Below are 19,309 nucleotides of genomic sequence, written 5' to 3' on the forward strand. Positions count from 1 at the left end.
CTCAGTGCTGCTGCCTGAACCAGGATGCCTGGTTCTTGGCTGCTGCCACTATAGCCTTGCGATCCTTCAGTGCCACTCAGGAGGGCTTGTACTGCTGAGTTGAGGTGGCTCCAGTTCCCTTCAAATGTTCATGTTGTGTGTGACTCACTGACAGTACGTGTATGCGCGTGTGCGTGTGCGTGTGCGTGTGCGTGTGTGTGTGTGTGTGTGTGTGTGTGTAGAGTGTTATATAAAAAGGCTCTTGTCATCCTTAAGCCAATCAAAGTTCCTGTTTAGAACAAATGAGGAAATGTTCCCAGTTATGTACCGAATGACTAACATCTATTATAGGCTAAAATCAGACACGGAGCAATCCTATGAACACAGAACTCCCATCTAAGGAGCTAACACAGTGCTCACAATCCTTTTGTTGTTGTTGTTTTGTTTTTCAAGACAGGGTTTCTCTGTGTAGTTTTGCACCTTTCCTGGAACTCACTCTGTAGACCAGGCTGGCCTCGAACTCATAGAGATCCACCTGCCTCTGCCTCCCGAGTGCTAGAATTAAAGGCATGCACCACCACCGCCCAGCACAATCAGGTTTTAAAAGCCCTGGAAACCTCCGTTTCAGCTCCCCCAGGATGTAGATACTTATGTAAATTGCTACTTTATGGAATTAACTTTGACATTTATTTAATGTTTACCATCTCTCATATAAAAGAGAAAACAATAGCACTAAAGACATACATAAAATAACAATATCAAGTGAAGTGAGAATAACAGGTCCCTTTTTATTGTAGCTGCCTTATAAAGGGGTGATTTCTGCCCCTTAGGCTGTTGGGTTTATGTTGAGACAGAGTTTTCTTTCCTGTGAGAAAATGAGCACGTGGCTCCTAGAAAATGATAGTAAGTGCAAAATCATTTGTTTCTCCAGATCTGTGGGGATGGGCACCTTGAAACCACATTCAGAATCTAGGACAAAACTTAGCCTGCGATGTGGCATCTTACCTATGTGGGTTATGCTTGTTTATCCTTTTTCCTCCAATATTTGGAGGGCTAATTAGGCCTTTAACTCACCACAATAAGGTAAGATCAAGTACAGTGATTAAATGTTCCACAGAATTGCAGAGATGCTTAAGTTACAGTTAAAAGCAGCCTGATTCCTGACCTAGCCAAACCTGATGAATTAGGCCCTCAGGCAAATTAGCAGAAATTTCCCATGAGGACTTTCTACAACTGGCCTTTGGAGAAGACAAAAGTTCAAGGCCAGCGAATGGGGGTGTTCTCCATGCTCAACTCCAGCCTGACAGAATGTAGGGAGTAGGAAATGTTGAGGGTCTGCACAGGCATGGGACATCCTCTGTCCTGGTTGCTCCTCAGAAGTTGCTTTGCGCCTGAAGACAAGTTAGGAAAATGCAACCGTGGGGTGAACTCTGCTTTCCCTCAGAATATGACCAAAGCCACAGCTGTGGGCTTCCCACATCCTGCCTACTACCCCCTCTTCCGTTTTTCACTGGGCCCTCAGCTTACCTCACCTCTACCATTATCCCCTATAGGATTGAAGTTTGAGATCAACTTACATAGTAATCCTGATCTAGGCCTTTCCTCCCAATTAGATGTAATTGTCCAAGGGATACCTGGAAATGATGATTTTTTGAAAATGGTTTTAGCAGCAATATTAATTTAAATAAAAATAGTATTTATTTGTTGATTTTACTATAGTGCATTGCTTCAGTTTGATGTTATTGGCGTGCTTTGGAAGAGGTGGGGGAACATTCCAGTCTATGTTCTTTGATTGCATGATCAGTTGCTACTAGGCATATGGCTTCCTTAGTGGCAGGAAGCCACTGGCTGGTGTATGGTAATGTCCAGGTTCATGGGTAGAGGGGCCTTAGTCTATGACTCACTAAGATCACATAGGTGCTGTCCTGTTCCCACTCTGGATCCTCAGGAGGCCATCTACATTAATGCCAACATTGGAGGTACTATGTTCCCATCACTAAAACCTAGGTTTTTAAAAAGTGAAATTTCCAGGAAGAAATGAAAAACCACCACCACCACCACCACCACCACCACCACCACCACCACCACACCACCACCACCACCACCACCACCACCACCACCACCACCTTGCTATCACTATGGCAGCTATTTGTTGAATAAACCCCAAAAAACTGTGGGTAGCAAGGGGACAAAACAGAAGTGGGGCGGAAAGGAGAGGGTATCCCCCCCTTCACATTCAAAGTAGGGCATTGTTGATCCCCCAGGCCCTCAGAAGGGGCCAGCTCTCTGTTAACTGGCATGTTTTGAGAATGTGGTCTTTTCTGTGTGCATTACTTGTATCTGAACATCTCCTCTTTCTGCCAAGTACTTATAGTACTGGTATATGTCCCAATCCAAAATCTCACTGTTGGAGCTCAGATTTTCAGGTCTTTCGGTTAGTCTCACTTTCTCCACTGGAATTCCTTCACTTTTTTCCAATTTGTCAGCAACTGTGAATAGAAACAAACCAGAAAATAGAACACCTGGCCGGCAAGAAGTAACAGTTGACTTGGAGAAACACGGTTAGACTCATTCTGCTTAAATTATGCGGGAATCTGGACTGCTGACAGGGAAGAGCCATAGGAAATCGGGACTTGCTGGACTTTGTTTATTTGGATATGAAAAACAGTGGGAAAAAGTCTGTTCTTGCCTTTGAAACTCATAAATATTATCAGCATAGACTCGTGTGAGGATATGGGCAAGGTTTTAAAGGGACATCCATTGATCCCCCTGTGCTAACTTTTTCCGGGATGGGCATTGCAATAGAAGAATAAGGGCTACTCAGTTATTCCCTATATATAGGCTGAGAATAAATACAAAAATACATTTGCTTGAATATTCCTAGCAAAATGTACAGTTGAAATACATACATAGAGATTCCATTATCATTAAGCATATGAAAAATGATCTTGTCATAAATAGCCTCTGAAATCCAACAGTATTTTTTTCAAGCCCTCCTTTCCCCCAGATGTCTAAGATACATGTTTAGATGTTATTGTAAATACAGAAGTTAACCTAATGGACTCAATCCACCTCTAGGAAGACTTTTATTTAGAACTGTATGTAATCTCTCTGAGTGATGTTGCAAGATGGAATGTGACATACAACTCTGAAGAGCCTCTAGGAACACAAACTACCTCATGCTCTATTTTTGTAGTCAAAAATTGTGTGGTAGAACAATGACTGAACCGTGGAGCGATCCCTCCGTGTGTGTGTGTGTGTGTGTGTGTGTGTGTGTGTGTGTGTGTGTGTTCTATTTGTTTCATTAGAATTTCTTTTTCACTTCTTTATTTTTTTGAGACAGGGTCTCTTTATATATAGCTCTGGCTAGCCTCAAACTTGAAGTGACCATTCTGTGTTTCTGCATCCCAGATACAGAGTTTACAGGTTGTGATGGTTTCAAAGAAAACGGCCCCTTGTTGGAGTAGGTGTGGCTTGTTGGAGGAAATATCTCACTGTGGGGGCAGGCTTTGAGGTCTCCTGTGCTCAAGCTACACCCAGTGTGGACACAGACTCCTTCTGCTGCCTGTGGATCAAGATATAAAACTCAGCCAGGCGGTGGTGGCACACACCTTTAACCTCAGCACTCAGGAGGCAGAGCCAGGCGGATCTCTGCGAGTTCAAGGCCAGCTTGGTTTACAGAGCAAGATCCAGGACAGGCACCAAAACTACACAGAGAAACCCCGTCTTGAAGAAACAAAACCAAAAACAAACAAACAAACAAAAAGATATAAAACTCTCAGAACCATGCCTGCCTGCATCCTGCCATGCTGCTCACCATGATGTTAATGGACTAAACCTCTAAAACTGTAAGCCAGCTCCAATTAAATGTCTTCCTGTATAAGAGTTGAGGTGGTCATGGTGTCTCTTCACAGCAATAGAAACACTAAGATGCAGGCCCATACCACCATAACCCCACTAGGAACTTCTTAACAAACCATCCAACATTATGTAGGTTAGAATTAGGGGAGTTCACTTAGTATTTATGTTTAAGAAGCAGATATTATAGCAAGGCAGAGTGGTGCACAGCTCTTGGGAGAGAGAGGCAGGTAGATCTCTATGAGTTAGAGTCCAGCCTAGTCCTACATAGGGAATTCCAGGCCAGCCAAGGATATATACAATGAGACCTTGACTCCAAAAAACAAAACAAAACAAAACAAAAAAAACAAAAAAACAAAAAACAAAAAACTGTTCTACCCTCCCCCCACCGCAAAAACTTATGAGAATTACTCACTATAATCTGCCACTTTCTTGTAATGATTTAGGGCAACTTCACAATTTTGTAGAACATTGATTCCTGACAAATATCTGTACCCCTAAAACACAAGCATTTATACGTGTTAGTATTTGTATAATGCTATAGTTACAATACATCTACTTTGGTCTAAGAATATTTACAAACCAGAATCATCTGGGACATCATGCTTCCTCCAGCACTTCCAAAGGTATAATATATCAGTGCCTAAGGTACAAGAAATACAATTATATTGGTTTCCTAAATTTGGAACTCAAGTCAAATACTGTTTCTTCATCCCTACCCCAGTAATGAACTGAAAAACCATTCCAAAATATACCTCAAGTTTCAATCTGTTCTGTTAATATGGTTTCCATTTATTGGGGGTTACCAGGGTATAGAGTCTGTGATAAAGGCGTGACATATGGCATTTCATTTTATCATCTTAAAATCCTATGAAGTAGATAGTATCTACCTTCAGTAAAGAACCTGATGTATGAGACTTCAAGAAATTTGTGGCAGATTGCTAAATTTCTCTGTTGAGTGGGTACTTTTAATACAACAGTAGAATGAGCCTTTCTAAGAATAAATTCTATTCAATGTTCCTTTTAAATAAGTAAATTTTGTTCCAGAAAAAATAGAGTTGACTTTACCTTGGCTTGATCATATTCCATTCCTATTCCATAAGACGATAAAAATCCTAGTGCCTAAAGGGCATAAGAAAACACAAACCTGAGTCAATTTGTTTCATCATTTTTATCTACATATTTATGTTTTAGATTTGTTTATTTTATTTTATGTGTGTGAGTGCTTTGCCTGCATGTATCTATGTGTACCATGTATATTCCTGGTGCCCTCAGAGGTCAAAAGGGGGGCATTGGATTCCCTAGAGCTGGAGTTATAGATTGCTGGGAACCATCATGTAGGTTCTGGGAATCAAATCCTGGTTCACTGCAAGAGCAACAAATGCTCTTAGCCACTGAACCATCTCTCCAACTCCATAATTCTTGTCTATATTGATAATGGATATCTTACATATATTTTTATAATAATTTATACTGTTATTTATAATATAAAAAAAGTGCTTTTACATTGGGAGGATTATATAATATGTGAATCTTTGGTAATTCTTGTTGTACTTTAGAATAAGATATAATAATAAAATAGTAAAGTCAGGCATGGTGGTACACATCTGTAATCCCAGGAGGCTGAGGAAGGAGGATCATGGCATCTAGGCTATCCTAGGCTACATAGAAAGACCTTGTCTCAAAAAAACGAAACAAAAGCAAGCAAACTAGAAAATATTATAAACTTGTGGTTGATGTATGTTTTCCTTTGTTGTAAATAAAATTTTCCTTTGATATGTGTTGGAGTCTGCCAGAGTCCAGCTCTGACCTGTCCAAGAGTTCTTCGGGGGAGGAGAGAGGAATGAGGAAATGATAAAAAGATAGAAACAGACAATAAAAAAGACAGAGACACAGGATAGCTTCGGGAAGGCCCTGGGTCAATACCCAGTGGCCTCGAGGTTTATTTCAAAGGGCTTTTTCTACAATGCCAAGGGTTGAGGCAAAAGACCGCCCCCATTCAAGATAAAAGCACAATATGTAGTCAATTGTAGACCCTTCAAAACACCTGGTAACTACACCTGTGGCCAAATCATCCCATTATGCAGCCCTGCTAGGTAAAGCAAGCCCAGATTCTCTGACCTTGAGTAAGGTCTTACTAGGGAGCCTCGGTGGGCCCCCACAGATATAAGCTTTCTCTATTTCTTGCTTTTTGTGATATGGTGATTGAGCCCAGGACCTCACATGTGCAGGGCAATGCTCTACTACTGAGCTATTTCCCCACCTCTAATTTAAGTATTTTTATTCATATTTTAAAAATAAAATAGAATTGACATAATAAAATACTTAAATAAAAATATACTGAATAAAGAGTGAAAGCCTGATCACAGAGCAAGATGGAAGTATTGGAAGTCCCTGCCTGCATCCGACACAGTATGTCGTCCAAAAAGCTTTTATAGAAACCACAGAAACAAGTTAAATCAGTACATCAGTGTGACGCACCAAGCGGAAAAATGGGATTCAAAGCCCACATAGGCAGCTCCCAGATGGTTTGACCTATGATTTCCCACATTTGTGATGGTGTGAAAGCAATATGTGCTCTATAGAAACTGTGTTTCAAATCTGGATTTTGTTATTTCCTGGGCTAGTGGCACGGCATACTGTACTCCTAGGATGCTGGGCAGTAGCAGCAAGCTGCAGTTTCTGGTCAGATGTGATCACAAGGGTGGACCACTCTGTGATGTATGTGTTGGCAAGTTATAGTGTTTGGAAGGTGACACGGACTAAGTGCATTTCAACTTGTGATATTTTCAATTTCTTATTGGCTCTTTGAGATTCGTTTCTTCAGCAGCTCTCTGTGAACCCTTCTCAGTTCTTATTGGGCCACTTCCGTAGTCTCCAGGCCTATTTCTTCTTGTCTATTCTTTATCTGCCATCACCGTTACCCCCATCTACCATTACCAAGCTTGTATTTTTATGTCACAGAGTTTATAAGGATGCTGTCAAATGTCAAGCATGTTCATCGAGGTTCAATAATTACCCCAGGAAATGAGTAATTGTATTATACTTTCAAGGATAAAGAACCCTGTTACTTTTCGTGTGTGTGTGTGTGTGTGTGTGTGTGTGTGTGTGTGCGTGCGCGCGCGCGCGCGCCAGAGTATAATCGCAGGAGAAGTTCCTCAGTTATCATCCACTTCTTTTTTGTTTGTTTTGTTGAGGCAGGGCCTCTTACTGGCCTGGAACTCGGTAGGTCAAGTTAAGCTGGCGTGGCTGGCCAGCAAGCTACAGGGCTCACCTGCCTGTCTTTGCCTCCCTAGTGTTGGGTTTACAGGTTCATGTCATCGCCCCTGGCTTTAAATGGGTTCTGAGCTTAGAACCCAGATCCTCATGTTTACAGAGCAAGCACTTTCTGAACTGAGCCATAACCTGAGTCCTGTGTTGCTTTTGTGATTAGGAAATTGATTCTAGAAGTTATTTTTTCCCTTTCTAATACATTAGTGTAACTTCTGTCCTTTACATAATCTGCACACTGATCAAAGCCCCTACTCTGAAAATCTTCATGTTCTTCTTTAGCCTCCTTTTAAAGAAGGTGCACCTTGCACACTCATTGCAAGTGGAAAGTCCTGGGACTCCTCTGCACCTTGGAATGTATACTTGAAATGGTTAAATTGGCTCTTTTAAAAGATGCCACTAGCCACTTTTAGATTAAAAAATTTCCTGCAACTCCTGGCAATTCCTGATTGTGCTCAGTTTAGAATCCGGTTCAATTATGCAGAAACTTTGACAGTAAACAAACATACTGACCTTTAAAGAGAAGGTATCATTTGGGGTTATATTTGAAGACTCTCTACGGAGTACATCGTTTTGGGCCGAGCTCAGCAAACATGTAGGTCTGTCCTTCAGGAAAACTGTGTAAACTGGTGAAGTTGCGAAGTAAAGCTGGTATTAAATTTCTACTCTGCGATGGGAAGGGACAGTTCTCTATACAGAGCTCACTGAAGATGAAAGGACTGGACCACGATGGTACCACCCTTGTGTAATCAAACCAAGCAGAGTCATGCTTCCTCCCTCTTTAGCGGAGTGATGACAATGAATGACAGGCTCTGCATTCAACCCATTTTTATTATTTTTATGCTGCTCACAGCATTCCAGGACAGTGGAGGAAGCTGAAAGGCCTTAAGGGCTGTCACTCGGTAGACTGTGCCGAGGACTGTCCTTTCCTTTGTGCCTGGGTGGGCATTGCCACCTAACAACTTCATCACCATCCGCTTTTAGTGGTGTTTGTCTTTTCTTTTTGGGATAAGGATAAGATAAAAGTAGGCAGATCATAAAATGATTAAATCTTAACCCAGGAAAGAAACATTTTGTGAGCTGAGAGAAGAGTGGTGACATCTGTGACTTTTTAGCAGTTTTGAAGGTCAGATTCTGCATGCCGGCTTCTCATAAGACTCGATTCTGAATTCCGCTGGTTTGCTTATGGCACTCAGCATGGGTAAATGCCTGGGATTTACTGTGAAGGCTTTAGTGTAATGGATATTTTTACCATATTTTAAAGTAAGTTACTCGGAGTCTGCAGTAACAATTTAAAAATCAAACATCTCTCTGTTTGCTTTTTCTAAGAAATTATTAAAGGAGGAGGAAGATTAAGCAATTTCCCTCTAATTACCATATGAAGCTGGAAAGCATTTGTGATCATTACTTTTTGGCTCAAACTACATGTGAAAGCAAAGTGTGAATCAGTTCTAATGAGTAAGTCAGATCCTCTTAATACAAGGCCATTAACATCAAGAACACCCAACAGAAGCCTGGAATCATCAAAGTGATTATTAGATTGACACTAGAGATGATGTTTTCAGCCAGGGCATGGTGCTGATGACTAGAGTCTTTCCAGAAACCCTTCAACCCTTCAAATTTGACATAAAGAAAATATGTGGAGCTGCTGCCATTGAGATACAATGATTTTCAAATCACAGAACACAGTAAAACATTACTCACATCTTTCTCTTTTATACATCTGGGGTAGTTGTTTTTATATAATAGAAAGGATTTTCATATAATCTGTGGTAAATCTGTTTTGAATTGTATAGCCAAAGAAGTGTGTACATTTAAGTCCAATGACATAGAAAATTTACATTTGTATGTGTGTGTATGTGTGTGACAATAAGCATGTGTATGAGGTGTTTAAAGGACCACTCCTGGTAGACAGTCATGTCCTTTCACTGATCAAACTCAGGGTTCAGGCCACAGACAGGCACCTTTCCCTCCTGAGTCATTTCATGGAGACTACTCTCTCTTTGTACACACACACAGAGAGAGAGAGAGAGAGAGAGAGAGAGAGAGAGAGAGAGAGAGAGAGAGAGAGAGAGAGAGAGAGAGAGATTATATACTCTATATAATATATACACAGTATATATAATATCACATGTATTATATATAAGAATATTGTTATTTGGTCACATTTCCAGCTTCTTTAGGCACATTTCTGTGTGACATTGTCCTCCCAATTCCCAGAAACATTTCTGACAATCCACACAATGTTCCTAGATTAGGCTAGCTCAAACAGCAGGCCAACAAAGATGCTCCTGGCCAGCCCTATTAGAGAGCTGTTATCAGGATGGTCTGTGGCACAAAAATCTCTTCAACTGGCTATTCTTTGTACAATAAATCAATCAATGAATGAATGAGTAAATAGATTCCTAGGGAAGTTGCTAGAGGTAACAGTGATAGATAGCTTTAGTTCAGCCTCAGTTCAGCTGCAGTCCTGGAGACTTTCTACTCATCTGTATACAAATGATCTGTTTCCTAATCCATAAGGGGTCAGCCTGAGATTAAAGGAGTCCCAGGATGTCAGAGAAGGGGTAAGTGGGCTTTGCTAGAGAACTTTTACCAAGCAATAATATAACACGCCACATTTCAACAGCATGACTGGAATTTGCATATCAGGTCCATGTCAACCTCTGTTGGTTAAGTTTGTTCACATGCACAATCTCTCTTCTGGTCTTCCTTGAGACCAAACACACACATACTGGACAGATCACCTTACTTTTACATCTGAGGAAACTGAGACTCAGAAAGGACACATCCCAGGGTGGGGGCAGTGTTGGAACCCATGGTTAAAACAAGGACTGGCTGACCTAAAAGACAGAGCTGTTGAGGTGAACAGTGTCACACACTAGTATGCATTAATGCCCTTTAACATTTGCTAAGGATTCTTGAAGGTATTATTTATTTCTTCTAGCAGCTTTGTGAAGCGCACACATTATCACCAAGCTCCTTTTTAGGTTTGAGAAAATGGAGGTTTTGAGACATAGCTTCTTTAGGGATACCAGACATGCACACAAGATGGAAAAGCTATTAGGATGCAGAACCCAAGGCCACATATGATTGGACATGACCTGGGAACTCCTGCTGTGCTACCTCACTGTGGTACCTTGCAGCCTGTGACTGTGTTTCCTAGAGTTTCCCATCAGTGCCTGTTTCTCTATAGAAAGATGATCATGGCAATTCATGGCCAGCAGTTGTAGTTTAGAGCTGTCTCCTCCGCTACTAGGTTTGCCCTTGAAAATTATTTTCTGATTAACTTTAAAGCCAATGGCAAACTATTTGATGAGAGTGTAGTCTGGTTGACTTAATTTATATGTGCACTGAAAATAAGAAAAGGAATTGGGTGATATAAATGGTAGGGTCATCCAAAGCTTTGTATTTTTGGTTAAGCAAACTATGAGATTTAACAATTCTTGTATTTTATTAGCATTCACAGATGTGTCCACTGTGTTCTTTTTATATATAACTGCAAGAATTCCAAGGAGTTAAACACAGTATCCACCAACATAAATTAAGATCATATGGATCTTTAAATAATGACATTGATCTGTATGTATTTACCTAGAAAGATATCCATGGTATTAAGTGAATAAAGAGCTGGCTAGGGAGCAGCAAATATATGTGGTCTCATTTTAAAAACTATATAGTATAACAGTTCTAGAAGTATAATAGTGAGGGCAATAATTTTTATAGCTTCCCTCTGCCTAACTGAAACTGTGTCTGTTAGCAGTCACTAACCCCTCCCTATCTACCCACTTCTCTCTTCTTTTATAATGAATGACCATGATGTTCCAGGCATGGAATTGAATGCCCCACAATAACTCCATTAAGCCATTCATGACTATAATTTATTCAACTTTACATTTTTTGTCTCAGACACTTTACTAAATATCAGAGATGCACTATTGAACAAGTTACAGTGTCCAATGTTTTATAATTATCTTAATTTTATAGATACAGATTTAGAGAGATTGCCCTATTTGTCATGGGTTTTTGGTTCAACTTCTTCTGGTTCAACTAAGCATACAGTACCACAGGAACCCATGGACCTCACTTGCCACCAGCCATATTCTGGAAAGATTGGGGCAAATGAACCACAATGTGCCAGTAGGTAAGTGCCAAGCCTTCCTTAGCAGTGTATACAATCTTCTAGAAGCTGCCATCCCAGATGCCTCAGAAGGTGACTCAGATGCAAGGAGATGAGACCTACATGGAGAGGATGTGAAAACCATCTTGGTGTAAATGCTTCACCCCCCACATAATGACTTCACAAGTACAGACGACGGGGTTCTCATGAAAAGGTTTACCATCATCAGACTCAATAGTTCATTTTAGTATCTCCCCCTCCAAAGGCAGTTTGCCAGTCAGAGGCCATTTCCAACATAAGGCATGCTGGGTAAAGACACAGTTCAAATTTTATTCTTATCAGGTTACCTGGGAAACAGAATTGGAGTGTGAATCAAAGGTCAAATTCCCATGCAGAAGAAGGGGAAAGGGATTTTGTTCAATAAGTAGCTTATTCACTAAGCAAGCATAATAGTGCATTCAAACTGAATCCTACTCCATGCATATTTCCTGTACTGCACTGGATAGTAACAAGAAAGGTCTCTAGTGTACACCTTTTAGGCAACCTTACTTTCATCTTCGTATGTTCTGAATTCTTATATTTTTGTTTTTTGGCTAATGGTGTAAATTTTGTTTGTAAGTCAGACAAAACCCTTTTCTTAATTCACTATAGCAACATAACAGCATGCCTTCACTTTATATTAAGGGGCTGAGACAAAATGATGTGTGCAGTTGCATGTGATTAGGGTGGTGTGAAAAGAGAGCCGCATAGAGCGAGAGGGCAAGTGAAAATACGAGGTGGTCCTCATAAGAGCTGAGCCAGAGGACTGACTCCTGAAGGTCTTTGTCTTTATTCTCTCCCCACCTCCTACCTCTCTCTTGCTATGTAGCCAAGAATGACTGTAAACTCTGATTCTCCTGCCTCTACCTCCTGAGTGCTGGGATTATAGTATGTACCATCAAGCCCTGTTTTAGACAATGCTGGAGCTCAAACTCAAGGCTTCATTTGTGCCAGGAAGGCACACTACCAACTGAGCCATGTCCCGAGCCCCAGTTTTTCTGTTTTTTTTTTTTAATGAAATGATTATTTTATTATTGGAATAAAGTAAAACACATTTATTAAAACAGAAAAAGAAATGCACTTAGCTTATAAAAGATTTGAAATTAAAAGTCAGGCAAACATTACCTTAAGATTTTGTTCCACATTTCTTTCAAAGATGAACATGTTCTATATATACTTTAACAATGTTTGGATTCAGAGGTCTTGTGTCAAAATATACATGTGGCTAGATGGGAAGGTAGATTAGAGAACAGCTCTGCTCTGTTCCTGTGAACCAGAACAGTTTATCCCAAGTTCCTGCTGTACTCCTGCCTGGATGCCATTTCAGGGTATTCTGAGTGGCCATAGGTCTGGGTCCATGCAGAGGGTGGGGGTATTATTTCTTCTCCCCTTTCATATGTTTGTGTTAATTGAAGATATAGCTATTGAAAAAAGTTTTGTTGTCTTTCAAAACTCACATTTTGGGCTTTGTATGATCCTTCTTTAGCCAAAGACTCATATAACTGGATAGCTGCTGTTATATTTTGCATGCCGAAACTTCCAAATAGCAAAGCATCAGCCATTTTTTCCATAGCTTTCAAATTTCCCATGTCAGCTGCTCTGGCAAAGAGTATGTAGGCTCTGTTTTGAGAATGTAAAGTCAGGAAGTTGATTAGCAAAAGTGAAAATTTCTGCTCCCTCCTTCGGATGTCTTTCTAGTAGGTAAACTGCGGTTGTCACTATTAGTAATGATGCAGCTTTGCTGAGATCTGTTATACCTCTAGACCAATAATTCACTTTTATGTCAATCAAAGATTTAAATTTCAAAGCTGTCTGACAAATTATGAAGTCACCAAAAATGAAATATTTATATAATATATACCATGTGTCAAGCCTATATACCAACTAAAGTGAAAAATTAAAGACTTATTCTAAAGCAGTGAGCTCTTCTATGGTCACTTCCATTATTAATAAGCATTTGTTTTATAAAATAAATTCCAAAAAATATAAGAATTATCATAATTGAAATGTCACATCTACGAAATCTGTGTCACAAGAATGTTGGTAAATTTATAGTCTAAAATAATCTTTGAAAGCAGAACTAGTTCTTCACAGCAGAGCCAGACTGTTTAGAAAAAAAAAAAGGGGCTGGAGAGATGGCTCAGAGGTTAAGAACACTGGCTGTTCTTCCAGAGGTCCTGAGTTCAATTCTCAGTACCCACATGGTTGCTCACAACCATCAGTAATGAGATCTGGCTCCCTCTTCTGGTCTGCAGGGATACGTGCAAACAGAACACTATAGATAATAAATAAATAAATCTTAAAAAAAAAAAAAAAAAAACAACTCGAAAAACCAAAAAAAAAAAAAAAAGAAAGAAAAAAGAAAAAGAAAAAGAAAAAAGAAAAAAAAACCAATCCAAACAAACTTTAATGGGTGGGGCTTTAGCGTCTAAGTGCCAGGTTCAAGTCCAAGCTCCACCAATTGCTAGTTGGAAAGCTTTAGTCTAACTTCTCCATTCCTTCTTCAGCCATAACACTGGGATGGTTGTAGCACCTACTCCAGGCTGCTGTGAGATGACCCTGTGGTTTGCTTGGCACAGGGCCTTATTTAGCTAGCACTGTTAGGGTGATCCCACTGGTTAAAGTCTTATAGCTTAGTAATTGTTCTGTAATTAGGTGGTGAATGGTGTGAAATTTTAGTGGTTAAAATACAGACATTGTAAGATCGCCGCCTGACACACTGCATTGTCACATGATCTGTATTGCACACAGTGACAGAAGGCATAAGAAAGCTCAAACACAGGTCAGAGACAGAAAATGTTTTGGGGATTTGTTCTTACTTTTATAACGTTTTTTGGTAGTGCAAGATCAAAATGTATTACTTATAATTTAATCTTGGTTCAAATATAGGAACACACACACACACACACACACACACACACAAACACACACAGAGACAGACCAGTCTTTGATTCCAATTTAAATCAACTAAGAGACTTAATTTTATGCACAATCTATCTATACCCAATGCTAAAGTTGCTAGCTGGCTAGAGTAGAATAGGCTAAGGAAAAAGACCCTCAGGCAGAGAGATATCCAGTTAGGCACTGGAGTTCTGGCTGTCAAAATAGAGGGTCTGTACTCCAGTGGAACAAGCTGGAAGCCAGAATGTCAAGAAAGAAATCATAGTCAAAGGAAGCTAAGATTCTGGAAAGCCAAGAACTGGGGAAAAGGTCTCAAAGGTCAATGTGATGACTTAGTCTTGATTTTCAATTGACTAGATTTAGAATCACCATGGAAACATATCTCTGGGTGTCTCTAAGAGAGTGTTTTCTGAAAGGTTTAACTAAGGGGTGAAGCCCCATCCTGAATGTGAGTGGTATCATCCCACAGGCTAGGGTTCTGGACTGAATAAAGAGGAGAAAGCAGCCTGGACATCAACCTTCATCTCATCGTTTCCTGACTGTGTGGCCAGTTGTCTCGTGGTCCGGCTGTGTGATTTTCCTGCCATGGTGTGACATCAAGCTGTGACCCCACACAAAGCCTTCTTTAAATTGCTTTGTCAGACATTTTGTCAAAGCAATGAAAAAAGTAACCAGTTCAGAAAATGTGTACCAACACGAGGCCATTGATATGGCAAACGTGACTATGCAGCTGATGGTCTTTTAGAACTTGTCTGTGGGAGGAATGTGGAAGAGCTGAGAATATGTGCTAGAGAAGCCCTGGGATGCTAGAAAAAGAGCTTACTGAGCCATTCTGGTGGAGTGTGGAAGACCAGGGTGTTGAATGCACTCTCTCTATATAAGAGAGCATTCATGTTATATATTTTGGCTTCAGTTTGCCCGTGTTCTTAACTTGGGTGACACTGAACTAAAAAATAATAAACTAGTTTGTTTGGTTGATGGAATTTTGTGTCAGGATCACATTTAGACTGTGATCTAAGTTCTCTTATTTAGATGAACAATGAGAGAGAAAGCAGAAAAATATGAAAAGCAAGGAACTTCGTAAGGAAAGGATTGGGAGCAAAAGAATTGTGAACAAAGATGGTTTGGATGAAGCCTCTGAAAGTATTAAAGAGATTAGTATTGTTAGAAGTCTCACACTCTTCATTGGGATAATAAAAAAGGTCCCCCAGGGCAAGTTGACACTCACTAAAGGATCCAACTTGTGGAAGTAAAAATTCATTTGGAAGGAGGAAGCCTGGGCTAGATCAACATGTAAGTGCTTAGCGTTAAACCTGATGACCTGAGTTCAATCCACAAGACCCTCATGGTGGTAAGAGAGAACTGACCCCTACCCAAGTGCTATGACCCACACAATAAATAAAAAAGGAATACAATTTTTGATCAATAAATGGAAGGAGAGAGCTTGAACTGAGAATGTCACTGAAGAGATTCCTTGCTAGAAAATAACCACCTACAGAAGTATTTCCCCTGGGGCAGCACAGAGGCCTCTCTCACTATATCTGAGAGGACCAGCCTGTATCTCAAACCAGCAGCAGAACTTGGCAGTGTTATTCATGGAATACTGACTTTGCAGGCATAAAAGATGAAAAAGTGAAGGAATCATAGAAGCCTTTGCTAAGGCTAGGGATGGAGGCTAGGCAATGTGTTGCAGGGTCAGATTCCCTACTAAAAAAGCTAAGCTGTTAAGGCATGAAGCTGGGCAGATAAAGCCTATGTTGTAGTGGAGACCCTAGGATCTTGGAGATGCCATGAATGTCGAATATCCACTGAGGAATGCTGCAGGCATGAAGTACACCCAAAAGAGACCATGTCTGCTGCAGGCGACAAAGCTGGAAAGGCAGAACTGCCCAATACCACCAGAACTCATGATACTCAATCCCAAGCTCCAAATGCTGGCCATAGTGCTATATGCAGAATTTGTGGTTTGCCCTGTTGGCCTTCAGTCTTGCTTCGATCTGATCTTTTCTTGGTATGCCTTCTTTTCTCCCTTTTGGAATTTGCATCATGCCATCGTATATTATGAACATACACTGTATTTTTTTATTATTATTATTTTACAGGGACTCACAGGAGTTTTCTGTTGAGTTTCAGAAGAGACTTTGGAGTTTGGATTTTTGAGCAGTTAACAACTTGGAAGACTTTTAGTGATGGACTAAATGCATTTTTTCATTATGAGATAAACACAAGGCTTTGGGGAGCAGGGATGTAATGTTACTCTTTAAAAGGGTGTGTTTGGGTGACAAGTGACAAGAGGTGGATATGTTACAGTCTTGTCAGGCTGATGCAATGGAAACACCTCTGGGTGTGTCTTTGAGGGTGTTTCCAGAAAGATTTAATTGAGGACTGAAGACCCACCTTGAGTATGGGTGGAACCATCACATGGGCTGAGTTTCTGTACTGAATAAAAGTGGAAAAACCAACTGATCATCAGCATTCTGGTTCCTGATTGGTGACCAGGTCCCTCACAGTCCTGTTCCACCACTTCTTTGCCAGTATGGACTGTACCCTTGAACTATGACCCCATATAAACCCTTCCTTAAATTGCTTTTGCTTTGTCACATTGATGAGAAAAATAACGAATGCAGTTGATAAAGACAAATGTCTAGGACCAAAGACAGATATTAGGAAGAGAGCCTGACAACTGGGATACAGAGTCCCTTGTGACTTCTGTCACTGCACCTGCTGCTACAAAACCCTACAGCCTACTGGACTGAGAAGGGCACCAGCAGAGAGCAGGGACAAGAAACCTGATAGGGGGCATTCCGTGCTCAACTCAGTCTAGTACCAAGAGGCAGCAACAGGCTATGAAACAAATCTTTGTAGAAGTCTTTAATCCCACGAGAAGGGTTGGCATTATGGCTTTCTTATTAGGAAAGTCCAAAGTCATAAAAGAGATGAAGAACCCAGGACCAGAGAAGTTGCTTCTGGCTAGGAAAGAGTAAGAGCTGGGTTGCAGTTCCCAAGAGGAAAAAAAATTAGGAGAATCTGGGTAACATGGACAGACACAATAAACAGAGCAACTGGCATCATCTGTAAAGGTTGTGGTGCTGGCTACTGAGATGAATGCTAGGGAAGGAAGGTCTAAATGCTTCTCCAGGGCTCACCAGTAACTTGCTGTGGAGAGCAGCTTATCTTCATCCCTTCTTTCTGTCAGGGAGTAGTTCTTAGTGAAGGACCAACCCTAGGAAGAATGCATTCAGAATGCAGATGTGGACAAGCCGAAAGGCTTAGTGCCATTTCAAGCTATGTCATCCTTATCCTGGGAAGTGACAAAGCAAGGAGGTGGGCTGAATGAGAAATGAAATGAATCCCCTTTCTTTGGTGGTGCACACAGTAATTCTTCTCTCCATCTTTCTGCATCTTAGATATGAATATACAGGCGTGCTTGACTTAAGGACAGTATGTGTTATCCTAACAGTACAAGAACTTTTACTTAGCATTCCTGTAAACTCCTGGATGTCTTGGTTTGAGCAACTCTGGTTTTCTGTTTCCCGGTGCTCCGAAGGGTCAGAGACTCAACCCGTAGTTGCACTTCTGCTGCTGAAAAAACAAGCTGCTCTTCGGTGACTTTGGGCAAGGATTGGGATCAGGAAAGCCTGGGCAAGAACTGTCTGGTGGAAAAGCTCCTGTGCTGGTGGGAGATTTGCTCCCAGGACTGCATTTCCCCCTGTTGCTTATACCCAAGAGGAAGGATCCCTTCGATGTGAAGTGGAACTGTTACTTGGGACCTGTAGCTGGAGTTTTCTCCCTGTCCTGCATGGCCCACAGTCAGGACAAATCTCTCTCACCCACCAGTCCCGCAGCTGCTTAGACCCAACCAAGTAAACACACAGAGACTTACATTGCTTACAAACTGCATGGCCGCAGCAGGCTTCTTGTTATCAAGTTCTTATATCTTAAATTAACCCATATCTATTAGTCTATAGGTACCTGACATCTCGCTTTTCATGGTGGCGTCTGGCAGCGTCTCTCTGACTCAGCCTTCCACTTCCCTTGATTCTCCTCTCTCCTTGTCCCGCCTATACTTCCTGCCTGGCTACTGGCCAATCAGTGTATTATTTATTAACCAATCAGAGCAACACATTTAACATACAGAACATCCCACAGCAGGGACCTTCTAGGAGTGTTTTTGCACTATCAGACCAAATCTAAATTATCCCTTGGCTTGACAGGGAATACACTAGTGGGCTCCTTATCTCTTGGCACTCTCATGCTACAGGCTGAGAAACCAAGCCCCAGCATTTGTTTGTTTGTACTTTTTAAAATTGTGTGTATGTGCATGTGTGTGTAGTGTTGTACATGTATATGTAATCATTGAACCCTTTTAAAAGCAAAAGCTGATGAACAAAGTGAACTTATTTATTATTATTCCAATAAGCTTTTAGTAATAAACTGGATTTTCTGATTGTCTAGGTTTTTTTTTTTTTTTTTCAACCCGGAAATTTAACTTGGCTAAAGGAACTAGATACTTACTCTGTTTTCTGTTTTTGGCTTTTAGACTCCTGGAGCATCTTGTTGCCCATCTTAAATAATTCATCTCCTTTATCTGTGATACTTTTCTTGGCTTGCTTTTTGACTATATGGGGAAAAAGGGAGTAAAACCCAATATTATTTCTATTTTTAAATTTTGAGAAACAATGTGCTGACTCTGTGCTAGCATTTTGTTTTGAGTTTTGCTACTCATTTGTCCAGTATTTGCATTTCAGGTAGATCACTTGGTATTATCCCTAGCTCAGGGGCCTGGAAAGTAGAGGAAAGAGATGCTTCCAATGGAAGGAGAGGTATACTCAGCCTAAGAAAAAGATGTGGGCTTCTGCAAGCAGAAGGTGAGAGGTGTCCCAGTACACCCTAGACAGAGGTAGGATCTGAGGTGATGTGTTCTTAGTCCTGGCTGTCAATACCTCCCTTGTCTGTGCCACTCGGTCCATATGCTTAGAGCCCTGAGGTTCTACAAGGACATGGGCCAGGTATCTCCAGGATGACCAGAATAGGCATAGGAGCTGAAGAGGCAATTTTCTTGCAAAATTTTCTTTGTGTAAGGCTTCTGCCATTCTTTAATACCTTCCTGAGATGCACCAAGGAGTCTCATGAGACTTAAGA

The 19,309-nt window shown here is 40.8% G+C and overlaps 1 protein-coding gene across 1 annotated transcript in view; it reads right to left on the reverse strand.

Annotated features, from left to right (window-relative positions):
* Window positions 1-18,780, reverse strand: part of LOC114703590 (protein sel-1 homolog 2) — a gene marked incomplete at its 3' end in the record, with an annotated part of 43,033 nt that extends 24,253 nt beyond the window's left edge. Inside the window, 7 exon segments of the mRNA XM_028884440.2 lie at window positions 1,557-1,613; window positions 2,314-2,468; window positions 4,253-4,334; window positions 4,421-4,480; window positions 4,906-4,959; window positions 12,724-12,886; window positions 18,683-18,780. Coding sequence (XP_028740273.2) covers window positions 1,557-1,613; window positions 2,314-2,468; window positions 4,253-4,334; window positions 4,421-4,480; window positions 4,906-4,959; window positions 12,724-12,886; window positions 18,683-18,732 — 621 coding nt within the window.
* Window positions 18,781-19,309: the final 529 nt, after the last annotated feature.

The sequence above is a fragment of the Peromyscus leucopus genome, unplaced genomic scaffold (genome assembly GCF_004664715.2).
Source record: "Peromyscus leucopus breed LL Stock unplaced genomic scaffold, UCI_PerLeu_2.1 scaffold_599, whole genome shotgun sequence".
Lineage (NCBI taxonomy): Eukaryota > Metazoa > Chordata > Mammalia > Rodentia > Cricetidae > Peromyscus > Peromyscus leucopus.